Here is a 23,048-nt window from a genome sequence, read left to right on the forward strand (position 1 = left end):
GCCACCTTTGATATAATCTTAACAAGCAATGTCTTGTCCGTGTTGGTTTCATGGTGCTATTTTGTATATATTTTTCACCTGTGGCTATTTTGGGTCCTGATATGCTATTAACTGCAGAGGGAGGGTGCTGACCAAGACCAGCTGAGAGTCGAAGGAGAACAGGAGAAAATAGTGAGAGAGACAGATCAAACACGTGGTGGGCCCGTAACCTGTATCCTGCCGACTGAAGCTTCCAGGCCTTGTCAAAGCCAATGAGAGGAAATAACGGCACACCTCACATCCCACAGCGGCACGTGTACGTGTGTGCGTGCGTGTGTGCGTGTGTGCGGTGCGTGCAAAGTATAAAACACACTGAGGTCTTTTCTCCAGGCTCCACCACAGCACTTGGCCCTGCTGAGCCACACTTGTCTCTCTGTTACAGGCAGGCGGGCAGCACTGGACTGTGCTTTTCCCCCTTCATAAGCAGTTTACTGTGTGTGTGTGTGTGTGTGTGTGTGTGTGTGTGTGTGTGTGTGTGTGTGTGTGTGTGTGTGTGTGTGTGTGTGTGTGTGTGTGTGTGTGTGTGTGTGTGTGTGTGTGTGTGTGTGTGTGTGTGTGTGTGTGTGTGTGTGTGTGTGTGTGTGTGTGTGTGTGTGTGTGTGTGTGTGTGTGTGTGTGTGTGTGTGAGAGATCATAGCCAACGAGGCTGCTGCCAGCCACCTGCACCTGAGGCAGCAGCAGGGTCAGAGAGGACAGGAAGGGTGGTGGTGGTCTTGGTGGTAGAGCGGATGGAAGACGATCAACACAGGTCATGAAGTGAGGGAATGGAGGATTATGCCGCCTCGCACACACACTGCGCGACTTTCAAAGATGTCAGATTGCTGTGCAGTTCACACACTACACACGTCTCTGTCTTGTAAATCAGGTGTCTTAAGTTGTGCTTTCCAGACTACATGACAGATGAAATATACTGTTGTATATTTGCTTGTTGTCTTTCATTGTCTTTGTTTTACTTTTTAAGGGAACAAGAAGTCCCAAAGGGACTTTGGTCACCAAAAATAGTAGTTCTGGCTGAACCGTGCAGTCGGTTTTCGCGAAACGCGGGAATCTGGTAGAGGGCCATGCCAAACGGTGACTATGCGAAGCCCATGACCATTGGCCAAAGGGTGGCGCTATAGCACTCAATTGAAAATGCAAACTTTGAACGTGCATAGCATCATGAACTGTTTGACTGTTGGCAATGACACTTTTATACACATATGTATCTCCTCATGCCGAACAACTTTCGTGATCTGATTTTTTTTTTTTTTATCCCACGATTTTGTAACCCATTAATACTATGACGCAAATGGAGGCAGATATAGGTGCTTGCAGCAAAGGCATATAAGGCCTACGTGAGACTTTGATTGGCTGAGTGGTCTTCTATTTTTGAGTGGTGCAACCACTCCAACGAACAGCAATGTCCGTGTTCACCTAACTATGTGACCACTGTCACTATGAGCACGAGTACCAATGAGTACCAAAAGTGGCGCTGTTGTGCCAGAAACAGAGAGAGAGAGATAGTGCTGCACTGCTGCCTGCTAATGAGAGAGAGAGAGAGAGAGAGAGAGAGAGAGGGGGGGGGGGAGTTGCACCACTCAGTTCACACGGGTGTGATTTTTTTTTTATATACTGTAGCCAACGGCCGCAGTAACCCTCGATTTTGCTTGCAGGGGGAGATAGGAGAGCCGATCTACAAGCTCACAACGCGTTGCACTGCGAGTAGAAGTCTGTGAGCAGCGCAATCGTGCATGCTAGAAATATCCTGTTGGGCTGGGCAGTTTCTGTATGGGACTCTAGGCCAACTTGCCTCTAGTCTAGAATGCATTCATATAGGCATACAAGTGATAATTGGCTTTTATATAGGCTATATCATTTTTTGGAACAGCAATGTCCGTGTTCGACTATGTTTGTGTGTGACCAGTACCAATGAGTACCAAAAGTGGCGCTGTTGTGCCAGAAACGGAGAGAGAGAGATAGTGCTGCACTGTTGCCTGCTAATGAGAGAGAGAGAGGGGGGGGGGGGTATTTGCACCACTCAGTTCACACGGGTGTGATTTTTTATGTGTTGACCAATGTTGGGGACACATGCCTACATATTTTATCTGAGATTTGGGAACTTTTTATTGATTCAGCATGAAGACGAAAGCCTTCTACGCAAGCCGTATGACCTTTACACTACCATGAGAGCTGGCGCGGCTATGTGAGGAGTTTCCGACCAACCAACACCGTCACCGTCAAGTTCACGGAGATGGCCATGAATTCCCACGTAATGTGAGAATCCTCGTAAATGCCTGTCCGCTCACGTAACGCCACGTTATGAGCGTAAACGCCTTTGTGAATGAGGACCAATGTATGGACCATTATCTGAAATCCCAGTTGAAGAGACGTTTGTACGTGAAAACATTGACAGCAAAACACACTATAGTAATGGATAAAGACATCCCCAAAACCAGGACACACATAATTGTCATCAAAAACACTAAATGATTTTGCTGTTTACAATAAGACAACTGATTGTGTCTGGATAGCACAGTCGGTTGAGCTCATGCCTTTGGACCACAAGGTTGTTGGTTCAAATCCGGGCACTGCCAACTCAGCATATGAGTCTTCCAGAACCTTGCACAATTACATTATTTTGCTCAAGTTCAGACCTCCATTTCTATGGCTTATTCTATGGCTTTTGTGCGTATTGTTCTTATTGCTTATTGCCATCTTTCTTGGTCCCGCCTTATCACTGCTTGCAGCTATATTTTAAAGATTTGTTTTTGACAATTTCATGTATTCGGAATAGCCCTACTCGGAACGATGCAAGTTGAGAATGCATTCCCCACCGGTTATTAGCCTCGGTCCCAGCCTTACTCATCTGCGAAGAGAAAAGCCTGGTCACAACCTAAGGCAGAGAGTGTATTGGCGGAAGTGTCGGGCCGGAACATCCGTGAGATGTATTTATCCAGGATACGCTATTTTTTCGACCAATCACAACACTTCATTTACGGAGAATGTAAACTGATTTGTAAAGCGTCAATGTAATTTCCTTGAGCAAAGTCCCGCAATTAACGCCCAAATAAAATGATACACTCTACAGTGTAGGTCTTGCCCAGTGTGACCGGTTATGCAATAGAGGGTATGCGCGTGACATCATCATCATACCCAGAAGTTATGCGGGAATGCCTACTGAGTGTCAAAAAACGACTTTTCTGGCCTTGATAGCCCATACATACATCCAAACAGAAAAGTCTGATTGCATTAAACAACGTTAAACAACTTCGCCAAGTCACTTTGCCACTCGATTTCCCATTCACGTTATGCATGCCCATACCCTCTATACCCGCAGTACTCATTGTCTGATTACCTGTTGAACCTGTCTGTTTGTGTGTCCCTTTTATGCCCATATATGGTATCGGTCTGTCTGTATGCCTGTGTCACTTTCATGGTATAACAAAAGGTGCACAGCACACCGGTCCTTGTGAGGTGCCAGCCAACGGGAAAAATACTAAGGATGAAAAAAAAATTCCTAGTTGCCAATGGCAAATGTTTTACACAGAGTTGAGACCAACGTTTCAGACAGACATTAAATGAAATGAAATGAAATGATTGAAATGAAATGAAATGATTACTATATTTACCCAGGGTATCTGGGCTAAGCTCAAGAACTTGTTTCCAGCCAGGCCCTGCTCATAGAACACATTTCATCGTAGTGGTTCAATGCCTTGTTCAAGGGCACTTCAGCGGTGGTAATTTTAACGTGTCGGACCGCTGATTCGAACTGGCGACCTTCCGGTATCAAGACCGATCCGCTATCCGTTCGGCCACCGCTGCCTTCAAACTGCCTTCTTTAGGGTATCGGTCATTTTCATAACCATATGGAGACCTCTGTACATAATATGCTATCTAAATTACATATTTTAACCGTTGCAAACGCCTGCAAGGTTATCGAGGCTATGGCAAGTGCTACGGGCTAAGGTGGAGTTTGAAGAGGTGAGACTACGGAGGAAGATTGGGAGTGAGTCTGCAGTTCTAATTGCAATGGGGAGTTTGAAGATAAGAGTATTCTAGAACATGTATACATGGAGAGAGAGCTATTGCCGTAAAGGTTGATTTATATGTCATAAGATGAGCGTGTCACTTGACAGAAATGACGCATTTTCAACTAACACCCACACACACAATTTTCAATCTCTCTTCTTTTGCAAAAAAAGGAAGGTCCTGTTAATCAGTCTTTAACTCAGGTTTGGAGGCTCGTATGTAAACCCTCCCACCCACTCTCTCTCCCTCCCTTGCTGCTTGTTGTAAGAGATGAGGATAGCAGAGTGTATGTTTACGAGCGAGAGTGCTGGACTTGGCAGAGCCTTGACGCTCCTTCAGTGTCTCACAGTTCATCACAGCTCACTGACTGACTGACTGACTGGGCCCCTGTCCCTCTAGGACAATTTACATTATACACACACACACACACACACACACACACATACACGTCTCCTCATCCTCAACCCTATTGTCCACTTTCAACGTACTCATCATTTCTCTGTCCCTGACTGCTCCCAAGGTAATTGTTTATGATTGCTGATAAATGTCCCCAGCCATTAACTAGATTGCTCTCTTTCCCCCCCACCTCCACCCCACCCACCTATCTGTCTCCCTCTCTCTTTTCTCTCCCCCCTCTGCTCTCCAGTGGTCCTATGCATTGGAGAAGCCCAACACGGGCAGTGTGTTCAGCCTGGCCTGGTCTGCAGATGGTACCCAGCTGTCTGGGGCCTGTGGCAACGGGCACGTCATCTTTGCCCATGTGGTGGAGCAGTGCTGGGAGTGGATGAGCTTTATAATCACCCTCACCAAGCGGAGGACCATGCAGGTACAGAGAGAGAGCAATTATAAGAGAATACTTCCCTACTCTTGCAATCAAATGGGATTTTCTTTGCAATAAATTGAGTTTCACATTCACATTAGTATTTTACTCACACCGTAGCCATAGTTTGTCCGTATACATGTATATAATGTATGTATGGTCGCTCAACAGTTGAACTTTCACAGCTCATAAGAACCCCTTTCACCATGAAGTAAAAGTAAAAGTGCAATTGAAAAAAAACAAGAACCTTTTAGTTGTTGTGAAACACTTTTGTTGTTATTGGTGAGTCATTTATATATGTCACTATTTCCATTTGGCCAAATGAGGCATAGATCATCACCATACTAGGAAATGATCACAAGCAAATGTGTAGTGCAGCTTCGCCAGATTGAACATTGTGATGTGTGTGGTTTCAAACAACTTACTGATGGTTCAATATTGGACAGGGAAGCCACACCATTAATAGACTCTATGACTTCTTCAATATACACACACCCAAAACAGGTTTAGGACAGAGCCACTGACTAATGAATCTGTCCTTTTCTTTCCTTTCCTTTTCTTTTCTTTTCTTTTCTTTTCTTTTCTTTTCTTTTCTTTTCTTTTCTTTTCTTTTCTGTTTTACAAGCTAAGCTACACGTTTTTTGTGTGTGTTTTTAAGACATAAGGTATTGAAAGAGAAAGGAAAAACAGAGCATCTCTCACTTTCCCCCACAAAAACACTTGATATTGAGCAGGCGAGCATTCACGGACCTTGGCTCAGTTGATCAGCCTGCGTAGTGAGTGAGAATAAATTGGCATGATACTAGAGGCGGACACCAGCTAGAGAAGAGAAGTGAGCGGAGCTGGCCGCGTGGAGAGGCAGACAGTTCCCAGGCCCAGGCTACTTGCAGCCATACATTATAGTTAGACCCTCCCAGTGTGCCAGGCAGTCCAGCAGTGACAATGGCCAGCCTGTGTAGCTGCCTCCCTCACTCCACCACTCTCCACTGTTTAAACTCACACTAACCACAAGGTAGCCTTTACACCCATATGACACACCCACATGCACACACACACACACACACACACACACACACACACACACACACACACACACACACACACACACACACACACACAGAGAGAGAGACACAGAGTGGCATGTACACACACACACACACACACAGAAAAAACATGTGCACAACCGCACATATAGTATACACACACACTTGCCATAGACAGCTCGACCAATTGCAGTTTGTGTAAACCAAACAAACTTGGGTCGTCAGCCATTTATTTTCAGCCTAGCAGGACTTTTTTTTTACTGTCTTTCTCTCTCTCTCTCTCTCTCTCTCTCCTCCCCTGTTCTCCTCTCCTCTGTCCTTTTTTTAAGTGCACATCTGCCAATGGTTTGTGAATCAGGCGGCTAAATTTACCACCTTGCGGTCGCATGTTTTTATTCGTAGTTGCATTGCGTGTAAATTTGGCTCACTGGAGGGGACAGAAGAGGAAGATTTGTAAAGCTGTAAAAATACCCCACCACACCCCACCTTTCACCTGGTACTGGAAGAGGCCTTTCTTTCATTCATTCATTCACTCACTCACAAGGAGAGCGAGAGGAAGTATTTATCTATGCAGGTGAAAAAAGGGTACACGCCAGTACACATACACTGTACAGTACACAGTGAAAACAGTCCCCTCTGTCCACAGTTGGCCCTACTGTACGAATGCGCTGACATACTGTGGACTGTTTCCTGTGTATATTAAGAAAATAAATACACTACTGTGTACATGATTCAGCCCCACCACAACCACACCTGCCCCATCGGTAAAAAAAAAGTGCTTGCTAATTTGCGCTTGTTTGATTAATACGTATGTTTGTATATGAGAATCATATTCTGTGCCTACTTCCTGGTTCCATTCACTTCTTGTGTCTTCTCTTTCTCAGGTGAGGAACGTGGTGAACGATGCGCTGGACATGCTGGAGTTCAGGGACCGTGTCATAAAGGCATCTCTGGCTCACGGTCACCTTGTGGTTGCCACCTCACTGCAGTGCTACGTCTACAAGTATGTGCCTCTCTTTCCTATTTGACCTACTCTAATTTTGCCACGATCACCTTCAAATTAAGGTCCTATTCTGCATCACTTTTTCTATTCTGGGGCTTGTGGATTTTTCAGGCTATTTTATCCACAGCAAAAAGATGCTGTATGTTTTTGCATGAGTAACTGTGTGTGTGTGTGTGTGTGTGTGTGTGTGTGTGTGTGTGTGTGTGTGTGTGTGTGTGTGTGTGTGGGGGGGTGTGTGTGTGGGAGTGTGTGTGGGAGTGTGTGTGGGGGTGTGCGCGTGTGCGTGCGTGCGTGTCTGTGTGTGTGGGGGGTGTGTGTGTGGGGGTGTGTGTGTGTGGACATGCGCCTTACACAGCACCCGGAACTGGAACACTCCACTCGTCTTTGACCTGAAGGAGGGAACAGTCAGCCTCATACTTCAGGCTGAGAAGTGAGTTGCTGTTACTCTCTCTCTCTTTGAGAGATGAATGGAGGTCCATCTATCTATTCCTGTCTGTGTTCATTCCAATAGCAGAGCAGCAGGGACAACAGGCTGCTGGGTCATCTATCAGCCTCTATGCGTCATTACTCCACAAGCTTAAGTACTCACACTGACACAACCACACGCTCGCATGCACAGACGGATGGGCGGACATACATAAACATATATGTACACAAATGCACACATACAGGTAGCACCTAATTTAACCGTACCTGCACTGTCCTCCAATAGGGCTTAGAGTGCAACGACAGATGGAAATTCGCTTGATATTAGTACTGGCAATTCCGTATTCACATTCGTGCACAGCAGGGCTCACTGAGTAACTCAATGCAGTGTTTAATGTGTATTTAATGCTGAAACGACCAGCTGATTGACTTTTTGTGCTCGTCTTTGTGTCTCGTCTCGCCTCCTCCCAGACACTTCCTCCTGGTGGACGGAGCAGGCCTGTACGTGTTCTCCTATGAGGGTCGATTAATTTCCAGCCCCAAGTTCCCCGGCATGAGGACTGACATCCTCAACGCCCAGGCCATCTCTCTGAGTAATGACACTATCGCCTTCAGAGACAGAAGTGATGAGAAAGGTAAATTAACTCGCTGTCTTCCTTTACTGTCTCTCTGTCTGTCCCAGAAGGAATAATAATGATTTAGCATGAATTGTTCTCTCTCTCTGTATTTTAGTAATCTTCCTGCTTGACGCCCTGACGGGGAAAGCTCTTGGCGACAGCAAGCCCTTGACTCACAAGGTGGGTTATTGATTCTTCCGTCTTCCCTGTACCATTCTCTCTCTCTTTCTCTCTGCCCCTCCCCAACCTATACAACTCTCCCAATGAGCCCGGGTGAGAGGAGCCATGTTTTTCTGTGAACTATGTGTCTCTCTGAGCAAAAGTAAATAAATGAACACCTGTCCAGGGGGAGAAGGGGGTGGGGTACAGTAAAACTAGAAGGAAAGACATAGAATGAGAGGGAATGAATTAGAAGCAAGCTAAGAGAGAGGAGGAGGAGGAGGAGAATCTGAGGTAGCCTGGCTCAGCAGTTACTGTTTGTCAGCATGGCTTTGTCTGCCAGCAGTCCACAGCTCCAACACAGAGACACACTGCACTGGAGCCAGCTGGCTCTGGCTTACACACACACACACACACACACACACACACACACACACACACACACACACACACACACGCTTACACTCACAATTTTGGCAGTGCATTGTGGGGTCACAATACTAACCCTTCTCCCCCTCGCCTCTCCTTTTCTGATCTCTTCGCTCCCCTCCATCATTTTCTCTCTCCCCTCTCTTCTCTCCTACCTTTTCTTGTGTGTGTGTGTGTGTGTGTGTGTGTGTGTGTGTGTGTGTGTGTGTGTGTGTGTGTGTGTGTGTGTGTGTGTGTGTGTGTGTGTGTGTGTGTGTGTGTGTGTGTGTGTGTGTGTGTGTGTGTGTGTGTGTGTGTGTGTGTGTGCGCGTGCGCGTGCGCGCACACACATGTGGGTGTGTTTATACATAGCTGGAGGTGGTGGAGATAGCGCTAGACCAGTGCGGGCCGTCCAGCGACAGGAAGATTGCGTTGATAGACAAGAACCGCGACCTGTACTTGACCTCCATGCGCCGTCTTGGACGAGAGCACAACATCTGCAAGATTGGTGAGGCGGGGGAGGGCAGTTCGCCTCGCAACAGAATCAGTGATATATATATATATACTGTGTGTGTGTGTGTGTGTGTGTGTGTGTGTGTGTGTGTGTGTGTGTGTGTGTGTGTGTGTGTGTGTGTGTGTGTGTGTGTGTGTGTGTGTGTGTGTGTGTGTGTGTGTGTGTGTGTGTGTGTGTTAAAGGTGCATGGCTTAATGTTGTCAAGTGGCTCATGTTGTCAAAAGCTGCCAATATCTATCATAGCATAACAGAAAAACAATATTACGTATGTACATGCTTTATTTTTTTCTTTTCTTTTTTCAATGTATTTTTATTGAGGCTCTGAAATTTCACAGCTGAACAATCGCAATTCAAATGTATATAGAACCACACATTTTTCTTTTTTAAACACAACATAGGAAAACAACAAGTATGTACATGCTTTCTAACTTGCAGGGACCATGGTGCACACTATGGCTTGGAACGATGCTGCTAACATCTTATGTGGTATCCAGGACAACCAGTTCACAGTGTGGTACTACCCCAGTGCTGTCTTCATTGACAAGGAACTGCTGCCTAAAACAGTGTATTTGAAGGACGGCAGGTAACTACTCAACATCACCTCACAGCTCCAGCCATTGATTAACACATTAAAGATAAGATGAATATAAAGAAAACGTTATTGTCCATTAAATTTGACATAAAATGTAATAAAAACATTACATAGAATACACAAATGCATTCAAATACTATATAAAATGCATTCCCATAACGCAGCAACAGTGATCATGGGCCGTAGGGATTAGGTGGTAGAGCTATATTTCATTTAATGCCCACTGCAGTTGGCACAAACTAAGTCTTGTAACACTTATTTTTTTGCTAATGGCACTCTAAGATGGTCTAAGATGGTAACAGGTCAAATTCAGGGCGAAGAGAGTGGGTATAGTCATTGTATATCTGAATTGGTTATGGAGCGGTTGTATATGTCCTGAAGTTGCAATTATTTGTCTCCAATGATCTTACTAGCCTGGTTGACTAAACCTGGGTGAGCTTGTTTTTATCTCTAACTGAGATATTCCCATACCAGGAAACAATGTTAAAAGTGAGAACATTCGCAGTGAACTATAGAGCATGTTCAAGTTGTGTTTACTAGCATTGAAATTCCTCAATTCCCTGAGAAGATAGAGCCGCTGCCTTGCCTTTTTATAAATGTTATCTGCATTGGTCTGAAAGGTGAGTGTATTGTCCCAGATATTTAAAGTCACTGACCTGCTCCACTTCCTCTCTACTCAAAGTTTCTACAAGCTCAATGTGTGAGCTTGTAGCTATTTTCACCAGACGACACTGTTGTGAGAGAATAATAAATCAGGCATAAGTGGTTAAACTAAACAAAGACATGCACATTAACCGGTGAAAATAGCTGAGCTACAAGCTCACAACTTGAGCTTGTAGAAACCCTTTGCATGCCCAAAATTGGGATGACAGGTTTAACGTGGTTAATTTTATACACTGTAAACTGCTCAGTGTACATGTACAACATTTAATCTAACATTAGTGTACACTAATAACAATGATGCAACAGGTATATATGCACATAATGAGAAATGGTGCTCATAGTCTTCGCCAGGGAGTGCTTTTTGTTATTTGATCGATGTATATTGATAGCAGAATAGACCACCATGAATCTCTATACACACACATATAATACATGTGCACACAAACACTGCCAGAGCCTACCGAGTGAATGAGTCCATGGTTGTCCCATCCATGACCTTGTATATAAAAGATGATAATATATGCTATAACATGTTGCATCCATCCATGAGTTGATTAACAGACCGTCCCCTAACTGCACAAATAATTTACCACCAGCCTTCTTTTTGAGGGCCTCTGTCCAGTTTTTGTGTAAACACAAACATTGTCCTAACACAAACATTAAATGCCATTGAAAATGAATGGACGTTTTTTAGTGTTTGTGTAAACACAAACATTATGTAAACACAAACATTGAAGACGTAGGTGAGGATGCAAATTGTGATTGTAGCTCCTGTTTCTGTACATCACCTGAACATGACTATAGTGTGTCACAGGGACTTACCCCTAGTCCAACCCATGATGCTAAGTAGGGAGGCATGCCATTGAGTACCACGTTTGTAGTCTTTGGTCTGACTCTTCCTGGGATAGAACCCCCAGCCTCCTAAATCTCTGGGCACTCTCTAACCACAAGGCCAGTGAGCTGGTGGCAGACTAACTTATTTCTTAGAAATGATGACGATGAACACAGTCCGACTCCTAACTGGGTTCCCCTCGCTGTAGTTTGTATGTGCATAGATGCATTATTTTAAGACGAGGTTTTAAGATTGAAACACTACTGCACTTCTGTACTTAGTCATGAATGCTATTATTCATAACCAGGAAGTTTGTAAAGGTACTGCATACAGCTACAGTAAAATATCCATCCAAAGTGAAACATCTCTTTCAATTCTAATTCATTAACTGCATTATGTTAATGTGAACTTCTCTTCTTGTCCTTGTTTGCTATTTTCCCCTTACAAAGTGAGTTCAGCCATGCGCCCCACATCCTGAGCTACGTGGGCACTAAGGTGACCGTTCGTCAAGGAGACGGTTCGCTAGTCTACACCACCGTGTCCCCCTACCCAGCCCTGCTCCATGACTACAGCGCCTCTGGCCTATGGGAGGATGCATTGCGCCTCTGCCGCTTCGCCAAGGTAGCACACACTCATACGTACTGTATATACACTTTATTGTGACCGTAGGTCGCAGATTTCTATGAAAACCTGCAAAACCTGTTTGTGACTCCATTTGTGACTCCATCACACCACCATATATGGCTGTTAGTCTGTCACACCTCGTGACATGTCACGCCACCGTATATGGTCGTCAGTCTGTCACACTTTATGACAAGCTCCATATATGGCCGCCCGTCTCCATATATGAAGATCACGACACTGACCTCATCAAACCCTGGATAGCCATACATGGAGAAGACTGGATCATCACCTAGATCTGCATATACATTATGGAGCCGGCCAGCAACTCTACATCTGACCTCAAACCCGAGCTGACCTGTTCTGACATTCCATATGTTGATCCTGCCCACCCGTCCTTCCTCTTTCATGTATCCCTTTTGACTGATACCTGTCCATTCAAACTCTAGACGGGCCTAGAGTTTTGAATGGAAGTTAGTGCAGCCGCACCCAGCAGCCGGCGAAAACTAGAGTTCTCAACAGTCCCGAAAATTCAGGCCTGGTCCTACCTGGGCCCTCATCAAACCATGTACACTCAAGACACTGCCCCCACTGCCACCCTTAGATCTCCATATATGGAGCTGACTTTCCATATGTTGGTCTGACCTCATCAAACCCTGTACACTCAAGACACGCTCCATATATGGCCAGTACAGAATTCATTCCATATGTTGATCTGACCCTCCATGCCAAAGCGCCAGCACTCGCTCAGCAGTCTGTCATCACCCAGGCGGCTGTGGGCGCTGGGGGGCGTGCTCTCTCCTCCACGTCATCAGCGCCCATACCTAATACATAATACAATATTATAAGTACAAATAAACAAATGAGCACCCATGCCCTAGGTGGGGTTGGCGAAAGGGCCTTTCTGTGTGGTGTTTGCATGTTCTCCCCGTGTTCCCTAGGGTAGGGGGAGTAACTATCTCCCCCTGGCCATCCGGGGCGCCTGATGGAGGGGAAAGGAACTGGTCGGAATAACGTGTTCCTTCCACGCGCTACGTCCGGCCGGGGAAAGTCTCCCCTGGCAGGTGAAAAGAAGCAGCTTGGACTCCTCATGCATATAAGGAAGCATGAGGTCAGTCCGCTGGGTGAAAAAATGGGTTACAAAATTAAAATGTAAAAGAAAAAAAAAAGGAATCCATTTCCTTCAATCAGTGTGTTGTGTTTATGAAGAATATGTTGTTAAAGTTGAACTGGTGTGATAAAGCATACGGTGAGTGCAGAACCTCACTTACACTTACTCATAATATACAGTTGCAGCCTGAGTGTAGTATGGAGGCCGAACTTTTAGACTCCATTTACACTTGCATTAAAAGGCAGCTTGTGTCTGGATCTCTTATTTGGATCATGAACAATCCTAAGTCACCCTTGAGTTTACACCAGGTATTTGTATTCCTGTTTGTCTGCATTTCTGTCCGCAGAATGTGATCAGATTTGTTTTCTCGTGTGCAAATGGAAAGTTCTAAAGCAGACGAGTAGGTGCGGTGGCCTCAAGTCTGACAACTGTCAAGTAGAGATGATGTTGCTGTACAGCCAGTACTTCCTCTTCTGAGGAAGGAGTCTGCTTAATTATTTTTCAGACGGCCATAGGAATTATGGCAGTTTGTTTGTAGATAGTCTACTGCTTGTGTCTTCTTCTTAAGCTGTACTATTTTTATTCTTTTCCTTTAATTTGTTAGTACATCTAGTATTATTTTTGAGGGGCGCTAGCCCCTCCTATACACAGGTTTAATGTTTGTCTTTACTAGTTCAAAGTTTGTTTAGTAAATGCATTGACAATGATGGGAAACTTTATGTCATAATGTGTTGTTTACGTTACGTTATTGTCTCTTCATTGTTAATGTTTGTGTTGGCACCGTTTGTTTTACATCACCATTACATCACCTAATCAACATGAGTTAGACTTTAATATATTAGCGCCCCTCACTTCACAGGGTGTTTTTTTGAGCGGCTCCTATGTCCAGCTTTGAGGGTGTAAACACAAACATTGAACTAACACAAATATTGAATGCCATTGATAATGAATGGACAGTTTTGAGTGTTTGAGTAAACACAAACATTACGTAAACACAAACATTGAAGCCAAAAGTGAGGAAGCAAATTGTGATTGGTCGGAATGAGATGATGTATGATGATAAGAGCGCCCCTCACTTCACACGTGTGTGATTTTTGTAATTGTTATTAGCAGAGTCTGTGGAGCAACATTTCACTGCTTGCTTTAGAGATACCTAAAACAGTATAAACCAAATAAAGACCAGCGTTAAATCGGTATATACATCAAATAATCTGTGTAGTCAAATCAGACCATCAGTACAGTACATTTTTGTCATGTGTTTTTGCATGTAATATTTGTATATTGCACAGTCCCAAGCTATTGCAAAGCCTATTCTTCAGAGTTCAGTTCTCTGGTGGCACTTTGGTAAAACTGTTAGTGTGTTTGTGGATCTTTATGGATCACCATACTGACAGGTTGTGGCAGACTCATTGCCATCTTGTAACAGACTGCATACTGTACTGTACTGTACTGTACTGTACTGGGCACACCAGCACAGTATGACAAAAACACTCTTGAATCTACTGTGGTCGCTCACTGGATGAGTGAATGAAGGGAATTGTTTAAGCGGATAATGTTGGGTTCGTTCAGTGAACGTGAATGGATGGCAAACTAAAGAGTGAGCCCCAATATATTTGACTACATCTCAAATATAATCTTGGATAATCTGATGACGTTGTTATTCTTTGGGCAGGTGCTTTCTCCCTAATGTGAAAATGGATTGAGTTTACACCAGGTCTGACTCTGATCCTAAAGGGTGTCTAGGCCAGTGTTTCCCAAACAACGGGTCGAATACCCTTTTTTACATTTCCATTTTCTACTTTTGTTTTTGTTTAGTTTGATCAAGAAAGAATATTTTTCAAATAAAGCTTAATAGTATAATTTTTTGTTGCATTTGTAAGCCAATAATTTGATGACCACCAGCTCTATGGAGACACAAACAGCCCCCTTTATTTAACCACTGCTGGAATGTGACAAAAACAAAAAAATATCCATGATTTCAAGTCTCCATGGGGTGAGTAATTGATAGAAAAAAGGTAATTTTAGGGGGAAATCCCTTTAACTAATTAATTGAAACAGACGCTATTAAATATGACTGACTGACTGTTGTGAAGACACAGAGACACCTCCCTGACAATATCGCTGAGACAGTTTATTTATTTTTGGACCACAATGCTTATATGAGACAATTTAAAATGAAACTTCTACGGCCCTGGACCAGGGGATGAGCGAGTGACATCAGGACTTCGGTAGAGATTTCACCGTCTGTCTGCTCCGCTGTAGTGCTGACATAATGAAGTGACATTATTTCCGGTAGAGTGTCTCAGCCCTGGTTTATTAGCGTCTTACTGGTTTATTTATATAATGGTGTACTGTATATTTGTTGACTGGTTATTTGGTGTGTGAGTATTTATACAACTGACCTCAAGATGATGACATGCACTGTTGCCTATGGCCATGACACAGTCCTCTGTGTGTGTGTGTGTGTGTGTGTGTGTGTGTGTGTGTGTGTGTGTGTGTGTGTGTGTGTGTGTGTGTGTGTGTGTGTGTGTGTGTGTGTGTGTGTGTGTGTGTGTGTGTGTGTGTGTGTGTGTGTGTGTGTGTGTGTGTGTGTGTGTGTGTAAGAGATATATAGGGAGAGAGAAATTGAGTCTGTGAAGAGAAGGTAGCAGAGAGCTTTATGGGACTAGACCAGCAGGCTTTAATTAGACCCCAATTAGCCTGGTGACACCATTTACCGGATTTACCCCCCACCCCCCTACACGCGCGCACACACACACGCACTACACTCATAAATATACACTCCAGCACACGCATGTGTATACACTTACACACACACGCACACAGTGTCCGTCCGGTGAGACCGTCTAGTGAGCCTTTGCATGGGTTATGATGCAATAACCACAATGCGAGAGAGAGATGAGAGAAGGGGTTTGGAGGAAACAAGGGAAAAAGAGGGAGAGCCATTGGTTTTAAGACCTCTGCTCTGTTCCCCTCCTCCACCTACTTCTGGTAAGAGTCTGGTGGCAGTGGCTTTTCCCAGAATCACAGAGTCTTTTATTGTCAGTAAGCCCTCACCTGGTGGGATTAGCTGTCTTTAATGCACATGCTGTATATACATGACGTACACAATCTGTGAACACACACAAACACACAATTAAACAGGAAGGTATTTAGTCTTGTATCCACATCAGCAGTAAGTCACAGTACAGATTGAACCAAAGGATTACTATTGCATTCCTAACATTTTCTGTGTCTCTTTGGCCTTAGACGAAGAATGATAATGTATTGTTGTGTTTCTGTCATTGTTGTTGTCTTGTCTGAGTGGTGCTGTTTGTTTAGATGATGGAATGTGATTGGGGGGAATACAGAGTAGTACTCTGGTTTGCTCAGCTGTCTGGTTGCCAACTGGTGGTTTAGTCTTCCATCAACAAATTGATGCACTGTACGTCACCAATAAAGTAGTGACGTACGTCAACACTCATTTCTCTGTATTTTATGGTATCATCCAGATAAGTGGATGCTGCATAACACAAGTGTGTGTGTGTGTGTGTGTGTGTGTGTGTGTGTGTGTGTGTGTGTGCGTGTGTGTGTGTGTGTGTGTGCGTGTGTGTGTGTGTGTGTGTGTGTGTGTGCGCGCGCGTGTGCACATCCATTACTTTATTGCAGGTTTTTATTACAAGTTAGCAATCTTGCATAATTTAGTCAAAGAAAAATTAACAAAGAAAAGAAAAAGAGACAAAACAACATAGCTGTAATAATTTTCTTTTTCATAAATTAATAAATATACATTATATACTGTACATAAAGGAGGGGTGTGTGAATAAAATAGATAATTTAATCTGAGAAACTAAGGCCACCCTTTTCTTCAGCTTGAGTTAGCATACAAAGTTTTTTCCTTTTATAATTCTATAATTCCAAACTATTGTTTGAAAACTACTATGTGGAATTGGTACTGGCCTAGTAAGGTATGAAATAAGAACAAGAATTGTGTAAGAAATTATTTTCATACCTTCTATACTCTTCTATAATCTGTTCTAAACTCTATATAGTTTAGTGTATAGCGCTGCACATGCATTCTCATGTGCGTGTCAGTTTGAATGCCCTGCAGTAGGATTGTAATGAGGTCTATGTAGTGGAGATGAGCAGACTGCTAATGCGGACCCTCTCCCTCAGTGACGCCGTCATAATGACCACCTTGTCCCTTTAATAGTATGCACACACACAGCTCAAAGTGCCCCATCCTTTGATAATAACAAGGACAAGTCGCAACCAAGTCATCTACAGTTCCCCTCATCTTTACCCATTTAGACCTGAGGCCCATTTTAAAAACGCCTTCTAAATCCTAACCTATGTTTTCAGAAAATCTCTATTTTTTTATTCTTTGTTTTTATTTGTATATATCCTTTTGCTATATACATAGCAACATCTAAAATGACACACATGAATGTGTATAAGACATTGACATTTGTTCCGTCCCTTTAGGACCAGTCCTTGTGGGCATGTCTTGCTGGGATGGCGATGGCTAACAGGGAGTTAACTGCAGCAGCGGTGTCCTATACTGCCATCGGAGAGGTACAGTAACTAAATGGGATTAAACCAGACAATCCCCCCTCATCTACATCCATGCTATCGTTTAGGCCAGGGGTTTTCAACTGATTGTGAACCAAAGACCAGGGGGGGGTCAGAAGGGTCTGAATGTCCCCGCACTATTGGGGGATAACTGGTCTATTTTATTTTATTATTTTTTTCGACCGGTGCTACATGCTTGCCTCTCGCTGCAATGACCAGTCTGGCTATAGTCTAGTCGACGTTCAGTAACTGCAGTTGCTCTCTCAGTCTCATCAAGGACCAAGATGTCAGACAAGCTAATACACAACAATTCATCGTTCTTTGTATGCTTTGTATGTTTTGATTGTATCGCTGTATTGTTGTATTGTGCTTTCTGCTTTGGCAATGTAAACGTATGTTTTCTCATGCCAATAAAGCCCTTTGAATTGAATTGTATGCTGGCTGTAGGTGTGAGTCCTGATGCTGTGTCTCTCTCTCTCTTCCTCTCTCCATCTCTATCTCCATTAGATACCCAGGGTGCACTACATAAACTTTATAAAGGAGCAGCCCTCAAAGGAATCATCTGTGGCTCGCATGCTGCTGTTTAGTGGACATGTCCAGGAGGCTGAGGCCACTCTGCTACAGGCTGGCCTCGTCTACCAGGCCATACAGGTCAACATCGACCTGTCCAACTGGGAGAGGTAGCTGTGTGTGCGTGTGTGCGTGTGTGTGTGTGTGTGTGTGTGTGTGTGTGTGTGTGTGTGTGTGTGTGTGTTTCCTTCCAACACACTGCACAGGTCTCCACCAGGATAATAGCATTTAAGTTTTGCAAAAATTGGCCTCGTGGTGGTGCTATAACAGGCAGATTTGGAAAATGCATGGCAAAGGTTTCTATAACAGGTAGTGTGTGAGCAGAGTTTTGCATCGGCCGGGCCAACGGTGCCGGAGATTAGCTGTACGCAGATGGACGGACACTGGAACGGACGGAGTGCAAAACATACTCTCCCCATGCCTTCGGCTGGTGGAGACAATTAGTAGATTTTTAACCTGGATCCTGTGGTTCAATTGTGGGACATCTAAGTCTGACATATGCACCTGGCTGCATACGTCCGGATGACACATTTCACATAGGCACGCAGAGTCCTTCCTCTGGGACATTTTATGTTAGAGTTGCAATGTCTTCAGACTCCTCACAATAGGGTATAGGTTTGACGGTTAGTGAATAAATGCCTGTCAATAGGGTCAAGCTCGAGGATAGCAGCAACACAAAGTTGAATGTGTTTTCATGCAGTTGAAATGTGCAGTGGTCAGTGTCTTTCTTTGTCTGCAGAGCGTTGGAGCTGGCTGTGAAACATAAGACCCATGTGGATACTGTGCTGGCCTACAGAGAGAAGTTTCTACAGACATTTGGCAGGAAGGAGACCAATAAGAGGTTCTTGCAGTATTCTGAAGGGGTAGGCTGTAACAACTTGTCATCTACACTACATTATTTGACTTTAGCGTAGTGTATTGTAGCCATTTTCCTCAGCTTGTGTTACACTGATTAAAGCGGATTGCCCAGTCTTATCTTAGTCCCATCTCTCTCTCTCTCTCTCTTGCTCTCTCTCTCTCTCTCTCTCTCTCTCTCTCTCTCTCTCTTGCTCTCTCTCTCTCTCTCTCGCTCTCTCTCGCTCTCTCTCTGTGTCTTTCAGGTTGAGGTGGATTGGGAGAAGATCCAGGCAAAGATAGAGATGGAGCTGTCGAAAGAGAGAGAGAAAGCTGCTAATGTCTCTGTTCGGAGTAATCTGGCTTCACGGCATTGACCTTCAGGGGACCCACCCACCTATATTTTTTATCTGAAAAGTCAACATTTCAGAAACTGACAATTCCTCAACAGTGGTTTGGCTTGGCCTAAAATTCTACATACATATCCAATGCTGTAAGCAGTGTCTCTGTCTGACTCAAGCTGATTTAACTTGATTGAATGTGTGGAAATGTACATATTTAACACATTTCTCTTGCAGATAACACCTCCACAAAGTCAAATCCTTAATGTAGTCTGTTTTATACTTGCAGAGTATAAAACACTGAGGGTTTTACCGCATACCCAAGTGAGTTGGCCTCAACCTCGATGTCATATCAGCTATAATTACTGTTATTTTGAATGTCTGTCTATTATTGTTTATTTTTCCTGTTTTTCTACAATTATTTTGCATTTACAAATGTAAAGCCTTGTCTAATGCACACAAAAAAAAATACTGAATAAATATTTACTTATATATTCAGCTATGTCTCCATATCTTTATAGATTCAGTATGTTTATATGTAGGTGTGAGTCAGTGCAAATGTGTGCACAAATACATGCATGCACGTGCCTACTCTGTGAATTATTGCCTTATTTCCGTGTGAAACCAACTGCTTGCCATGCAGCTCCACCCCCTGGTTGGCTGAGAGCCAGCGCATCAGTGAACTATTACAGCCCATCCATCTCTAGTGGCCCAGGAGACAAAGGGGACAGATGAAGGAGAGTATTGTCTCTTAAGTTGACTGTCAAGGAACAAGTCCTCTTTAGCACAGCCACTTCTGAACAGTACATATTATATCAAGGACCCCAATTACTGTACCAGTGACTGAAAACCAATAGTGGTTGAAAACTCCATAGAATAACAATGGATGTAGGAGGGAAAAATACTGTAAATTACGTCAATCTCTCACCCATATCTCTTATTTTATTTGCCCTTTAACTATGTATTTCTCTCTTTCCTTGTCTCTCTCTTCAAACTCAAAACCTTCCTTTTCAGCTTGTTGTACTGTATGTGTGATAAGCAATGATTGTCTGGATACACTCCCCTAATCAAGAGAACGGATGTACCATCTGCCAGGAGTCAGGTTTTACATGCATGTACTGTATGAAGTATGCATACCATGACTCCCATGAGTATGCACTTTCTCTGCTGATAACTCTGTGGTAGTACCATATGTACTATATTTATGGGACGCATCAAAAGTTCAATCAGGGATTCTTATATTGGTGATATATTTTACAGTATATCAGGATTCCCTCTTAAATAGGAACTTTGTCAATGTTTATGTGAATCCTATTATTCTGTTAAGGAAACATCTGGCATTAGACTTCACACAAAACTGCACCTTTTACATAGGTAGGCAATTATTTTCCAGCATGAGCTATAGACTGAACGCATTTCACGTTATGTCAGATTTTCAATTACAATAGGCCTATACTAATTTAGTTTGTTATATATAAATTATCTGTGAATTCATAAGGGAGCAGGACCAATAATGGCATTATTTATTCCTTAGTAATGGAAAGAAAGGTCTATTTGTTGATTGTAGATACAAACTTAAACTTAATAATTGTTTCCAATTCATTTATATATTTAGTGCCGGTTCTATTTTGTTTATTTTATATGCTTTTATATAGCATTCTATATTTAATATTGAGCTGCTCAGACAGATAGATTGATAGAAATAAAATAAGAAAAAAAGAAAAACACTAGTTAGTTCAATTCTAAAAACTGTAATGCTCTAAAAAGGCAGCTGTCATTAAAACACCCTCCCTGTACATAATTAATTCATGAGAAGGTTAATGCTATTTTATTTTAGACTTAAGGGACATGGCCAAAGCATTTCCGGGGGTCCCCAGCCAAAAACGTTGAGAAGCCCTGGCTTAGAACTCAATCATTGTGTGTGTGTGTGTGTGTGTGTGTGTGTCTGTGTGTGTGTGTGTGTGTGTGTGTGTGTGTGCGTGTGTGCGTGCGTGCGTGCGTGCGTGCGTGCGTGCGTATTTCTGTCTATCTGAGGAAAATGCAAAGCACCTTGTATTATTGTAATAGCCAGATCTGCAGGGCAGAGACTGTGGGAAGCTCAGAATATCCAAGTCTTACGCCATCTGATTAAAGTTTAATGTTGGGAACTCTAGAAGACTGGTTAAACCCAAGGTCCCTAAGCCCACTATTACAGGATGTCCTGGGTGAATTACAATGGCTGTAGAGGAGAAAGAGAGAGACACCCAACATTAACACAGCTTGTGACTTGGACAGCATTCATACAATAGCAAGTATGTGGTACATTTCATTGTCACCGTAAAAAGGAAAAAAGAACACACTCCCAAATAGAGGTGCTGGCTGGAATATCATACCATTTAAATAGTGAAGAACGTATAGCTGCACACATTTCTCCTTGATCATTTATTCACCAGCATTTCAGCAGTAAGGCCTTCATCAGGGCATGATGAAAGGGTATGACATTTCATTGTCATTACACTCCACCTCATCTATCCAACTGTGGTCTTGTAAGTGTGGATTTAATGCTTTTTAAGTGCAAACTGCACCCACCCATAAATGTCCCTTCTCCCAAGGAAAGCCATGAGTGGTGTTCTAGCTCGGCCATCATGCCTTAAGGTGGTACTTGTACAGAATTCTCTCATTTACAGTTATCAAGATGTGTTGTGCAGCGGCAGCGGTGGCCGAACGGATTGCGGAGTGGTCTTGATACCGGAAGGTCGCCAGTTCGAATCAGCGGTCCGACACGTTAAAATTACCACCGCTGAAGTGCCCTTGAACAAGGCATTGAACCACTACCATGAAATGTTCTATGAGCAGGGCCTGGCTGGAAACAAGTTCTTGAGCTTAGCCCAGATACCCTGGGTAAATATAGTAACTTTGCTTTGCTTTGTCCTGTACATGGTACATGCGCACAGTTTCAAGTTTGCAGTGTCTACATTCTCTACTCTGCTGTCCCACTTGATGACAAAATTGTTTAAGACAAAATACTCTAATCTACTTCAGGTGAATGAGGATGCTTGGATGTGCTGCCTGGTAATCAAATAGTATTGGATTACCAGGCAGCATATCCAAGCATCCTCATTCACCTTGTTATGGTATTGGACCAATACCATAACAGGTCTGTGTCACTTACTCTAATGGCTAATATCCACTTTGAAGCTCTTAAGATAAATCAGTTTAAGTCAACGAATATGGTGGATTGGGGGTGAGTGCTATGGAGGGGAGTATCACTGATTTAATAGGCTATTGATTATATGAGAAACAGGGATCCGATGGTAATTCCGAGTTATATGGTTAGGTTAGGGTTTGAGGTATGTTGTCGGTCTAATGACTGTCTGTAATAGGCTATGGGATCATATGAGAAACAGAGAGTAAAGGTTATTAGATCTGGGCAGGATATCTTAAACAACTGTTTTGTACCTTTTCCTGTTTAGAATTGGGTTAATAACAGAGACTGTTGTTGATTTTCTGGTGGATAGATTTTCAACCTCTAATGGACTTGTCAGTTGGTGAGAGAACCAACTATATATGAATTGGTTCTACTGCATTTGAACTGCAGGATGCGGAAAGTATGACTGTTTACATTTAATTCCAACATAAAGTAATGTAACTAATTCCAAATGGAGCTTTTCAAATGTTACATTATGAGACATTTTAATGAGTTTAAATGATTTATGCCAACTGGGTCTTACTTTACGAGAACGAGAGTGCTCCGAAGTGGTCAATTTGGGACTACTAAAATATTGCTACCCGTCTCCTGTCTTGGCCATTAGTCTGAAATGGACAGTGAGAGAGACAATTAAAGGCTGATCATTAACAATAATACAATAGATCACTGAGGTGTAGTTGACTGTTCTCTTTTCTCTGTCGGCACACTA

The 23,048-nt window shown here is 43.3% G+C and overlaps 1 protein-coding gene across 2 annotated transcripts in view; it reads left to right on the plus strand.

Annotated features, from left to right (window-relative positions):
- Positions 1 to 19,633, plus strand: part of ift80 (intraflagellar transport 80 homolog (Chlamydomonas)) — a 65,918-nt gene extending 46,285 nt beyond the window's left edge. For both annotated transcript variants that reach the window (XM_079514667.1, XM_079514668.1), the window contains exons 9-20: positions 4,694 to 4,873; positions 6,795 to 6,913; positions 7,269 to 7,343; positions 7,811 to 7,974; positions 8,072 to 8,136; positions 8,896 to 9,031; positions 9,473 to 9,620; positions 11,574 to 11,745; positions 17,321 to 17,410; positions 17,915 to 18,087; positions 18,717 to 18,840; positions 19,078 to 19,633. In XM_079514667.1, coding sequence (XP_079370793.1) covers positions 4,694 to 4,873; positions 6,795 to 6,913; positions 7,269 to 7,343; positions 7,811 to 7,974; positions 8,072 to 8,136; positions 8,896 to 9,031; positions 9,473 to 9,620; positions 11,574 to 11,745; positions 17,321 to 17,410; positions 17,915 to 18,087; positions 18,717 to 18,840; positions 19,078 to 19,188 — 1,557 coding nt within the window. In that variant the 3' untranslated portion in view covers positions 19,189 to 19,633. The remainder of the gene's footprint in view (positions 1 to 4,693; positions 4,874 to 6,794; positions 6,914 to 7,268; positions 7,344 to 7,810; positions 7,975 to 8,071; positions 8,137 to 8,895; positions 9,032 to 9,472; positions 9,621 to 11,573; positions 11,746 to 17,320; positions 17,411 to 17,914; positions 18,088 to 18,716; positions 18,841 to 19,077) is intronic.
- Positions 19,634 to 23,048: the final 3,415 nt, after the last annotated feature.

This window comes from Electrona antarctica, assembly GCF_951216825.1.
Source record: "Electrona antarctica genome assembly, chromosome: 11".
Taxonomy (NCBI): domain Eukaryota; kingdom Metazoa; phylum Chordata; class Actinopteri; order Myctophiformes; family Myctophidae; genus Electrona; species Electrona antarctica.